General features: G+C 36.3%; 1 protein-coding gene across 1 annotated transcript in view; it reads left to right on the top strand.

The window, feature by feature from the left end:
• The first annotated feature begins 1,372 nt into the window (after positions 1-1,372).
• The window catches only part of mof (males absent on the first), a 12,953-nt gene continuing 1,825 nt past the window's right edge, over positions 1,373-12,500 (top strand). The window contains exons 1-8 of the mRNA XM_086539510.1: positions 1,373-1,609; positions 2,719-2,830; positions 4,409-4,544; positions 6,335-6,553; positions 7,067-7,297; positions 10,277-10,356; positions 10,995-11,159; positions 11,474-11,647. Of these exons, the coding sequence (XP_086395636.1) occupies positions 1,408-1,609; positions 2,719-2,830; positions 4,409-4,544; positions 6,335-6,553; positions 7,067-7,297; positions 10,277-10,356; positions 10,995-11,159; positions 11,474-11,647 (1,319 nt within the window). The 5' untranslated portion in view covers positions 1,373-1,407. The remainder of the gene's footprint in view (positions 1,610-2,718; positions 2,831-4,408; positions 4,545-6,334; positions 6,554-7,066; positions 7,298-10,276; positions 10,357-10,994; positions 11,160-11,473; positions 11,648-12,500) is intronic.

Here is a 12,500-nt window from a genome sequence, read left to right as displayed (position 1 = left end):
GAGAGAGAGAGAGCGATATATATATATATATATATATATATATATATATATATATATATATATATATATATATATATATATATATATATATAGAGAGAGAGAGAGAGAGAGAGAGAGAGAGAGAGACAGAGAGAGAGAAGGAGAGAGATAGAGAGCGAAAAAACAGATATTGGCGTCATGCAGATTCATCCAAACAGAAAGAGGAAGCACATAAATTGAATTAGAGAAGGGTAAGACCCTTACCTAACTCTCGAATGAAATTAAACTTTGAATTTCAGTACATTAATCATATCATGGGGAGGGGTGTGACTGAATGCATGAATACGATAAGATAAAAAGATTTTACATAAAAAGGAAGAAAGAATAAAAACATTTCGCTTGAGATAAGATAAAAATAAGGGTAAGCATGTTTTTGTATAGCCTATAACGCTTATAAACCTAAGAATTAGGGTAACATTTATTTCACTTACTCGACCTTGTAATGTCCATTAAATATATTCTAGATATATATATTTTTTTCCTTTATACATTCATATTTATTTGACTGTCGTTATAGGGGGTCTACTTGTATGTCTTTCCAAAGTTCATTTACAAATTACTGAAGGATATTTTACAAAATAAAATCTATCCATATATTTTCCCTTACCGACATTTTTTTTTCGTTACAACTTATATTTTGCTATATTACCTATCATGATTATATTATTATGGTTATATATTATATGATTATAATATTATGGTGTCATTTTGCAATATTACCTCTCATGAACGTTAATCAATCTAAGGGGTTAGATTCTCCTTTGTATTCCGCGTGTCAAGTATTCATTAGGTCTTTATAAGGTATTCAAGAATATGATTTGATGCTCTATGGCTTATCCAGGGTTCCTTTCTTCATATGATTCATCTCAGGACGAATGATTATATTGATACTGATAATGATGATGATAACAATGATAATGATAAAGACAATAATGATAATGGTAATAATGATAATGATAATAATAATAATAATGGTAATAATAATAATGATAATGAATAATAATATGAGGATAATAATAATCCTAATCATGCATATTAAAATGATAATAATGATGATGATAATGTTAATTGTAATCATGATAATAATAATGATAATGATAATATTAATGAGGATAACAAAAACAATAAATAATATTACTGTTAATCAAACATACTGATGAAAATAATCATCTAAATACAATACATTCATTTCTAAGATTCAGAATTCCCACCATATTAATTTCATGTTATACCAAACATTTCCCCATCATTATATATTTGATCGTAAAATATAATACATCAGTCCATGGAAATCCTTTACGCAAGTAGCCCACGGCGGGAGAGAAGGAAAAAGAATAGGCTCGTACCGCTTGTATATAAACACTAGAAATGGCGGACGACAACAATGCCAAGACAAGCGAAGTAAACAAAAACGACGATTCCTCCACCGCAGACAAGGAAAATGAACCCGTACTGTTGCAAGACGGGGAAAAGAAGCGAGAGGAGAGGGAAGAGAATAAAAATGACGGCGACGATATACAATTGAACATAGGAGAACAGTATATGGTTCGGCGGGCAGACGATACATGGCGTAAGTCACTTTGCCGTCTTTGTCATGTCCTGGAAGTTAATATCATTAATAAATTCACATGTTTGAATTCGAATTGTATTTTTTTTATATATTATTTGTTCTGGCATACATTCCCTTTACTAGTTTTCATGTGAGTGGAAGGTTGATGTTTTATACTTAGATTTCGAGAATGTTCTTAATTTTAAAAAATAAATAAATAAATAAAATTCAGTTGAGATTGTTATGCTGTTATTCCGTTTGTGACGCTTGTGTAGTTTAGAAATTACGGAATAATTAGAATTTTTGTATGTATATCTTGAGAAGGCCCTGGTGCTTGCTTATCAAGAGAGCTGATGTCTGGTAGTTATGATGGTAATTCTCTTTCCTAATCCACTTGAAACTTGCTGTAATCAGTGTTGGACAGCCTATAAGTGTAAAATGAAAGTGGTACTGTATCAAGCGATCTCTGTGGCCGTAGCATTTGCCACTAACACAAATTTAACGCTGTGATTCTGCCGTGTGCTGATTGACTTTGGCATATGTGTCGATGATCAAGAGATGATGCATGCTGAGTACCCTACTTACACCTTTAAGTTTTGTAAGTAGTTAAGGGGGAGAATTGTGTAAAAATAAGACAGCATGTTCACAGAGTCGGTGACGCAGTGTGCGAATGCTACTTAAACGGAGATACGAGAACTTTGATTAGCAATTGTTACTGTTTTTTAGTATTGTTTGTTGGTTGTTTATGTTTATGATTATATTTATATTGTTATAGATATAGATATTCCATATTTGATTTTAGTTTTTGCTATTAGCATACAGAGAAATATACAGTTTTATATTAGATATTTAGGGCATTGCTCATTGTTACGTGGAAAAATACGGGCTTTTGCCCAAGATAAATGAAGTGAGGTTTTTTTAAATATGTATTTGGCATTGTTTTTTATGTTATTTCTTACTGGTATTATGTCAAACCTTATTTTTTATCTTATGAATGATAATACATGACATGTACCTTTTATATACTCTACCATATTAAGCTGGAGGTAGTGCATTGGTGGCATATTGCAGGATAGTGCTTAGTGCATTGAAAAGAATTGTATGGTTAAGATAGACTTTTTTTTTTGTAGAGGCGGCAGAAATCATCCAGAGAAGATACAATGATGTGGAAATGCAAAATGAATACTATGTCCACTACGATGGCCTCAATCGTCGACTGGATGAATGGGTAACTAAAGAAAGGTAAGGACATTAAAAGTCTGTTGTATTGATCAATAGCTTTCTTTTTTTTTCCATATTTAGCTGCTTAATGCCGGGTGATGTAAAGTTTACACCATTGCCTGGCTGGTCTTCCTGCCAAGTGATGTAAATGTGTTGTTATTGCTTCATCTGGCTGGCCGCTACTTTAGTGTACAAATAGCCTGCGGCGTTAGGCCTTCGCATTTCTGAATACTCAGGGTTAACCGACCGAATTAAAAAAAGAAATGTATTAAATTCAGTACTAAAATATATTAAGATATGATAAAAGGTTGTAGATATGAATTTTATTTTTATCTTGTCATTTTTCTTGGTTTGTAAATAGGTAATGGCAAACCTGTTTGGTGATTAATTGTTTATTAGAAAAGTGCCATCATAGTGAAAATGGCCAAATGTATAGAATTTGAAATTTAATTTATTTTGTAATTGGTTCTGGTTATCTTGGTAAGCTCATCTTAACCCAGTCCCGACGGGCCCGGCGAGAAGTGGCAACCCCCTACGCTGGGCCTGTGCAATAGATATTGCATTGGGAACGTCACACTGGTGTGTCACCCCGTCATCAGGCATTTAGCCGTGTCACACGGGTGTGACACACCGTCATCATTGGGTTAACATATTTGATCAGGATCAAATTACAAAGAATATAGGCTAATATTTTGCAGAAACCACTAATACATCAAATGCATGACTCTCACACACTTTTATAAATATGTGATGATCTATATTGCTTAATTGATGCCTTCTACATCCAAGTCCATATTGATCACTCTCTCATCTTTACACCTTGTGGTAATCCTATTTCACCTTGCCTGTAGTTCCCTTCCTTCCTTCTCCAATAGTCCCTCCTAAGCTTTCTCTTACACCATTTCTGCTGAAGAGGAGGCTTGGCTCACTTTTTGCAGAGCCATAGAAGATCCGCAGTGTGTCATTTATCAACATGTACTGAGTAACTTCTTAATTTATGATTTACTTATAGTTATTTATGTATTTTTTGCTTATGTATTCATACAGTTAACTTTTACCATATGAATTGCATAGGGCCTTATAAATTTCTATGATGATACTATAAGGCTCCAGTACAAAGGAATACATATAAAGATGATATTGTACCTAGAAGTAATGATGAAAGATCAAAATTAAAGAATGATTACCTCACCTTGAAAATTTTTCATGTAATTACAAATCTTTTATTGTGAACTTATTCAGTCTCGATTATACCTCTTTCTACATAAAGATTACAAGCATCAACATATGAAATGCTGGGGTGAGATGTGTTATACTTTTAGGAAAAACTTTATGAGAGCTTTACCCCTAAAAACTTAAGGTGATAGATCGAGCCTGCAGTCGAGTATGTGGACGCTAGATCTAGTTTTACAAAATACTAGCAGGATGTTATAGAGGCTTGCTCTTGGTTCTGCTTTGTTGTCTCAGTCTTGTTCTTGTGTCCATTGGTATTTGGTGGCAGTGCCCCACCCACAGAAAATTTCTTAGTTTTCAGAGATAGTAAATGTCAGAAAAATATCAAGGAACGATAGTTTATATTCTTGCAATTGAATCTTTCAGGATAGACTTATCAGAATTGTACCAACGCGGGGACAAGACGCTAACGGGTAATGACCTCCTCAATGACCAAACTGCCGGGCGGAAAATTACAAGAAATCAGAAGCGGAAACATGATGAAATTAACCATGTACAGAAGGTGAGAGGAAAGGACATTTGTTGACCAGAGGAGCTTGGGATTATTTCTATCATCTTTTAACCTAAAAAAAAAGTGTGTGTGTGGGGTAAATGCATATGTGTATTTTTATTTATTTTTGGTTATAAGTGTTTTGGAGTGCTTTTGTATGTTTTTTTTGTGTTTGATCACCTCAAGCCCTAGATACTGATTGTTGGTTTAGAGTAAACCAATACCGGGGTTCTCGAACGCATAAGCCTAAAGCCTCGAGATTCTCGGACGCACAAGCCGCGAGCCTACCCGAGCGCGCGGCTTCCCCTCATAGCTCGTCCCGGGCGTCTGACACGAAATCCACAATACGTGCTATCACGTCAATCGGCTCCAATGGGTTAATGACAGGTGACTAGATATCACTTCTAGTGGTTTTTCGGCCAGACTCCGGGGACGAGTTACTTTGTCCAGGCCGGGTGAGTGGGCGCACAACACTTAATCATGGCCAGTGCGGCCGAGAATCCCGGCACGTTAGGCTTATGCATTCGAATGTCCCGGCATTTCGGCCATTTAAAGCCGAAATAGCCCCGTCTTACTCCTATGTGAATTTTCATTGTCAAACAGTAATGTCAGTATTCTATTTCTCAAATGGTTAAGACGCCCAGCTCCTTCATGATTGCTACTCTACTTCGTCTAAAATTCGTCTAAACTTGTATTATTCAATCATGTAATTTTATTAATTTTGACTCCTCTCTTGACAAGAGGCAAGTTTCATTGATTTACTAACAAAAGTTACCCTTTGTTATTATAGAGTAAATTCAATCTGTAAGTGAGTTTGCTCTGTTAAATAGTTTTGAGACACCCCAAATATCCCACTACATAGTCATTTGGAATTTTGGAAAGAACAGGGCCTCCTGCTCAAGTCTCCCATTATGCAAATGAATGGTCTTGTGTGTGCCTTATCTGTGTTTATGATTATCAAATTAGGGATATTGGTGCTGGTAGATTTTGTGTAAAGAATGTGTGCTTGCTGTAATGAGCCATCTAAATCAAAGTCAACTGTGTAATGAGCATTTTACTCCTAAATACTTTTTTAGCAAAGGAGTAAAGTATACAATTAGAGTTGAAGTTATCAGCAGTTCCTACCCTTAACCCTTTGGTGCTGGGTGCATAATATCACGTCATGTGAATGTTTTGCTCAAGCTGGATGATGTCTCATCATGTCGTGTTCTCTTCCTAAAACATATGTTTTACATCATTATGTATCTATATAATCATAGGAGTTCCATTTGTAAAAACATTTTTATTCACTTGTGAAAATAATGTAAACAAATACAAAAACCTCTGATTATCATTCCGTTGAAGCAGGCAGGTGAAAAGTGCTCATATAGGTGGCGGGAGAGATCTAGCGCTTAGTCGCAGTGCACACTTTTTAGCTACCTGATGGGAGCAGCATTACGCAAATATAAACCCGGCATGAATGGGTTGAAGTATGTTTCTACTGCTGAATTTTCATCTAAATATTCTGAGTCAGAGTGATAGGGTTCCACTCAAAATTTGCTATGCTGGACCTCAGGCTCTTCCATGACAATTCTGCTGTCCTTTGTAACACAAGCTTTGTCTGAGAAATCAAGTAGATCTGACCTAATATCAATTAATTCCACATCAGTGCTAGCATCGACCTATTGTTTCCATGGATAACCATCACAGCTCTCTGTGATGGTCATTCAGATTCTGTTGCTAGGCTCACTCAGTGGATGATACTGATTTGTTATACATAGGTGAGTTCTAATTTTATTGTCACTTTTTTCCTCCCTGAACAGACATATGCAGATATGGACCCTACAACAGCAGCACTGGAGAAAGAACATGAAGCCATAACAAAAGTAAAGTACATTGATAGAGTGCAGATCGGAAGGTTTGAGATCGACACGTGGTACTTCAGCCCGTACCCAGAAGAATATGGCAAAGCACCCAAACTCTACACATGTCAGTACTGTCTAAAATATATGCGACTTGAAAAGACCTACAGATACCATTTGGTAAGTTGTACTCTATCTCGTAATTTGGCTCTTGATTCATTTTTTGTCTGAAGATTTAATTTTTTTTTTTCTGGTCTGCTTTTGGTGTTTGGCTTAGACTGAGCATCTTCTGATTTATGGCATGGTACAGAAGTCTAGTTATGATATATTATTCTAATTAGCATTTAGTATGATATGTTTGTTGCACACCTGAAGGAATAACTAGCTTGTATTTTAAACAAAAAAATGTTATGCCAAAATCTATATTGGGGTAGAAGTTTAAGAGGATCTTAATTCATCAGAGAAGGGGAGTTACTGGAAAAAAATAATATAGTTTTCTTAGTTTTTGTACTTTTCCAATGATGCTTTTATAGTGTAACCTGTAAAGCATTAGATTATGCTTTAAATTTGAAATTTTCAAATGAAGTTGAGATTCTTAACTTACTTAAAACTTTTATTATAGTTAACCTGTAAAGCACAGAAATGTTTATTTTTTGTTTGAATTCCAACCTATCAAGACCTTTTTCTTTGCAGAGTGAATGCACTTGGAGACAACCCCCAGGCAGAGACATATACAGAAAAGGGACGCTCAGCATCTATGAAGTGGACGGGGCGGAACACAAGATCTACTGCCAGAATCTCTGTCTTCTAGCTAAGCTCTTCCTAGACCATAAAACCTTATATTTTGATGTGGAACCATTCCTGTTTTACATCCTGTGTGAGGTGGACAAGCAGGGAGCGCATTTAGTCGGTTATTTCTCTAAGGTATGTGTTGGGCTGTGTGTGTTTTGAGTGATGGTTGGGGATGAAAATCTTTGTAGCACATAATGATGGATGAGATAAAATTCAATTTCTTTTATTGATTAGTGTCACTGTTGATGATTATGATGGTAATTGTAATAAATATAGCAGTAATTATGAAAATAATAAGGTTGTTTATTGTAATGGTCATAATAATAATAATAGTAATGATGATAATGGTGATGGTGATATTGATCATCATAATGATGATAACTCATTTTGTCATTAAAGTTTATTCTTATTTATTTATTTATGGGCATCTTTTGTGGGATTGGATCACTTTCATACTGCATTTTTCCATTTTTTAAAATTACATTCTTTTTATTCCTTTGGTTATGATGCCCTATCATACCAATGCTAATTAGTATCACTTTGATAATATATCATATATAGACACGTATATCATACCAAAATGCACATATCTTAGGGTGCCCAGCCCGCGTCTCAGGCGACAAGTGTTGCTACCACATAATGTGACATCTCGCCATCATTGTTAACCCTCTCGTGACGGGTGGTACACTACTGTAACGCGCATTCTAGGCCTGTTCGCTGGGGACGCGATACGGCATCGTTTATTTAACTGATTTAGGCCTATGCATTCGAGAGCCCCGGCATTGTGACATGCAAGGCTGGAATGCCCCCGTCATGAATGGGTTAATGGGTTAAGTGATGAAGAGGTCTGGTATGAACATTACAGTGATGAAGTATGATAGACTAATCAGATGTATCAACTAAATTGACACAGTGTAACCAGAGCAGTTGAATAGTCCATCCAAGAATAAGATAAAGAGTATTTGAAAAATACACTTCAACACCATCAACACCTTGCCATGGAGATGACAGACTATAACCTTAAACCTGAAGGCAGCAGCCCTAGTAAAATGCTGTGAAGGAAGGGGAATCCATGCACCAGAACTCTTTGACAGAAAAGAAGTGCTTTCCATTTGTCTAATAGCAATATGGAAAAACCTAATTAGATTAACCAGCAATGTATATGAAGTGGGGTATAGAGGCACAGTTATTATTATGCAAGGCAAATCCTGGAGGTGCTGATCAAAGAACAATGGACTTGGAATGTGCAACATTGGAGAGTAGGAAGGACCAAAGTGCATAGGGGATGGAGGACAGGAGATAACACAAATTCAGAAAGATGAAGTTCTATGATAGGGGCCATGAGAAAGGCATTCTGTTCGAAAGTAACCAAGTGGCACTAGGCATGTTTCAGAGGTGGTTGGCTCACCTTTCAGGCAGACTTCGTAGTGATTTTTCAAAGTCCAAGATGACTCTCTGGGAGAATGGTGATGTTGTCACTCTAAACCATATGATAGGAATACTGTTGGTGTGAATATGAAATACATGATTTGAGGGTTTACCCATTTTGTGACACATATGATATCCATTTCACCAGCTTTGGGAATGTTGTAATACAATGAAATGATAGTATTTCCTCCAATTCTTTTGATCATGTGGATTAGACCCTATGTAAAGGAAGTAATGTGGGTTTATGGGAGGATAAAGTCATGGTTTTGCTTTTTATCCATAATTTATAGCATCAACAAGAGGGAGGGAGGGAGGGAGGGAGGGAGGAGGGAGGGAGGAGGGAGGGAGGAGGGAGGGGGAAGGGGGAGGGAGGAGGGAAGAGGGAAGGGGGAGGGGAAGGGAAGAGGGGGGAGGGAGGAGGGAAGGAGGAGGGAGGGGGAAGGGGGAGGAGGGAGGAGGGAAAGGGAGGGGGAAGGAGGAGAGAGGAGGGAGGGAGGGAAAGGGAGGGAGGGAAAGGGAAGGGAGGGAGGGAGGGAGGGAGGGAGGGAGGGAGGGAGGGAGGGGGAAAGAGCAGGAATTAAATTTTGGTTTGCAGACATGGCTACATGGCAAAGCTGCGGCCAAGTGTGATATGTGTCCTGAAAAATATGCCTTTTATAATTTTTCTACACACTTCTACTCCAATCAAGTCATATTTAAGTATGTGGCAAGTTGAGACAATAACAACAGACAAACAAAAAAAAAACTATAGAAATGCTGATAGTGCCATTTAGCTTCCAAATTATCATGAGCGAAAAAAATTGTAAAAAAGACGTTAACAGTGCCACTTACCGATCACATGATTATGAACATATCTTTATGGCTGTGCTACTCTAACAAAGTCAGTATTATGCTAAGAGTAGGAAATAAAGTGAGACACACACACCAACCTCCTGATTTTGGCAGTAAACTTTATGAAAGTGATGATGATGATGATTATAATCATGATTATGATTATGATTTCTTAACCCATTAACGATGTGGCTATTTTGGCTCCAAATAGTCGAAACACCGGGATATTTCAAACGCATAAGTCTAATGCCTCGGGATTCTTGCCCATACTGGCCGCGGCCAAGTGCTATATGCCCGATCACCCGGTGTGCTGGCTAGGAGGATAGCCTCAACAAAATATTTCGTCCCCTCCACTTGACATGATATCTTGTCACCCATCATTAACGGGTTAGATATAATTACACAACACTAATGACATCAATGATTTGCAAATAATTCTGTACAATGGGAGACACAAGCATAGCATTCTAATGTTACCATTCATGTCAAGTATACATAACAACTGGTCTTTAGGTCCACCACAGGTATGGCATCTGGGCTTTTTTTCCCAAAGCATGTATAGATGGCGTCCGCCTCCAGTGAGTTTATAAAAGAAGTGACACAAGCGGTTACAAAAATAGAGTACAGTGAATAAGCTCAGTTAGGTGAAAGGCCAATCTTATACGAATGTGATAGATGTTAAAGCTATAACAAAGGAAATAAATTGTGCTTGCTGAACAGATGCTTGTTGGTCATCAATTAGAATATGCATACCCATGCATGTCATGTTTCTTACCTCATTTTTTTTTTCTAAGAAAAATAGAGAGAAAATCCAAACTGGTTGATTTATAACTCATGTGTTACTACTTGCAGGAGAAGGAGAGTCCAGATGGACACAACGTAGCTTGCATCATGACTCTCCCACCATTCCAGAGAAAAGGCTATGGGAAAAAATCCAAACTGGTTGATTTATAACTCATGTTGTTATACCTACATTGCGGGAGAGTGTGACACCGTAGCTTGCATCATGGCACTCTACCATTCCAGAGAAAGAACTTAACTAATTCTTATACTTTCAGATTTGTCTTAGCTACTAAAGTTTATCCTTCTAAATGTGTGAGAAATATATAACGTAATATGTGACGTCTCAACGTCATCTTATTAACATGGCTAAATATGTGATCTGAGTCGAAAGACTATCGGTAATTAAAAAACTTTATGTATCTTTTTAGAAACAGAAAAGAAATAAATGCTTCACTTGGATTCAATTGCAAAGTTGATTTGTAGATTCTAAATGAATGTTTTGGTACACTTTAAGTATATATTATAGTGACTGATATTAATCAATTAACAAACACATAATGTAGAAAGCTCTGTTTCTTTATTAACTTAACCCCTAAACTACTTATGTACTATTTTTAGAAAGCTCACAGGAAGCCAGAAAAGAATTATAATGTCACTTGATATTGATTTTGATTTGTAGATTCTAAAAATTCAACACTTTAAGTATATATTATAGTGACTGATATTAATCAATTAAAAAATCTGTAGACATTGCTATATTTATTATAGCTATAGAATAATCTCTTACTTCCTTCTCCTCCAGTTATGAGCTCAGTAAGCTAGAAGGAGTTGTTGGAAGCCCGGAAAAACCCTTGTCTGATCTCGGAAAGCTTTCCTACCGGTCGTACTGGACGTGGGTACTTTTAGAGATTCTACGAGATTTTAAAGGCACTCTGTCCATCAAAGATCTTAGGTGAGTAGTTGGGAAGAATGGGCTGAAGAATTTGTCATATGTGGATTGATTTGATATTGAATGAATTAACACAGTTTGCTAATCCTCAAAGTAACTTGATGGTGAAATATTTCTTATGAAACAAGTATGACTTAAGTACCAAGATTTTCTTAGTAGTGATGTTTATGGTTAAAGAAAGATGCAAAAATGATGGTATTGGTAGTAATGATCATGATATTTATTTTGCTAAATGATAAAGTAAATACTTTTAAGGATATTATTGTAGTGATCTAATGTCAGAGATAATAGAATGGTAATGTCATTAAAATCCACAGCCAGATGACCAGCATCACACAGCAAGACATAATTTCCACGCTGCAGAGCATCAATTTAGTCAAATACTGGAAAGGTCAACATGTCATATGCGTCACACCAAAGCTTGTGGAAGAGTACATTAATTCAGCCCAGTTCAAACGTCCAAGACTAACAGTAGACCCTTCTCTTCTCAGGTACGTTTCATGATGGTGTTGTTTGAATTATTTATTTTTTATTCAGCATATATACAAATGTAGTAATGTATGTACAAAGATGAAAAGAAAGTGTTATTATGGCTGTTTTTTCATTTCTGAAATATAATGCTGAGTAATTGGAAATGCATCGATTACATCTCTTGCATTATGAAAATTATTCAGTTTCATTTATGTATATATTTTTTTATATGAATCTTTCATGCATGCAATACAAATCCCATGTCATGCATTTAGGTTCTTGTCATAAATATGGGGCACTCACTTTTCAGTGAATCAAGCAATTTATTTTTTCCCAGACAATGCCATATTTTAACCATGAATAAAAAACTTATTGCTCTGTTAAGTTAATCCATTAGCAGCGGATGGCTCCGTGTCATAGACACGGATGGCACAGTGCCAGACAATGTAAACCAGCCATCCTACTGCACAAATATTTATTTAATACCGCGACCAATGGGTTAAGTTGCTGATTATCAATTTCTCGAATGTGAACAGTTTCCGGTATCCACATACTAGTTATTGCTCAGGAGCCAAACGGGAGAGATAGGTTAAGGGGATAGTTATGTAAATAATACAGAACTGTATTGAAAGCTTTTGGTGTGTGAGGGTCAATGCTTTTCTTTTTCCTTTTTTGTTGTATAGTGTACAGAAACCTTTTAATAAACATAGACTTGCTTGATGGAATGAGGGATTTACATAAAAGAATTCCAGATTAATAAGGAAAGTGCCAGACTTATCTATAAAGCTTTTTCTTATGAAGGCATAGACTCCACTTACCCACAGAACCAGTAGATAAAAATTGCCAGTAAAGAAACATAAGGATTATTTATGC

This window comes from Penaeus japonicus, unplaced genomic scaffold, assembly GCF_977035675.1.
Source record: "Penaeus japonicus unplaced genomic scaffold, GWHDUDI00000001_assembly GWHDUDI00000009, whole genome shotgun sequence".
Taxonomy (NCBI): domain Eukaryota; kingdom Metazoa; phylum Arthropoda; class Malacostraca; order Decapoda; family Penaeidae; genus Penaeus; species Penaeus japonicus.
The sequence above is the reverse complement of the archived record's forward strand: the minus strand, read 5'-3'. Positions and strand labels throughout refer to the sequence as shown.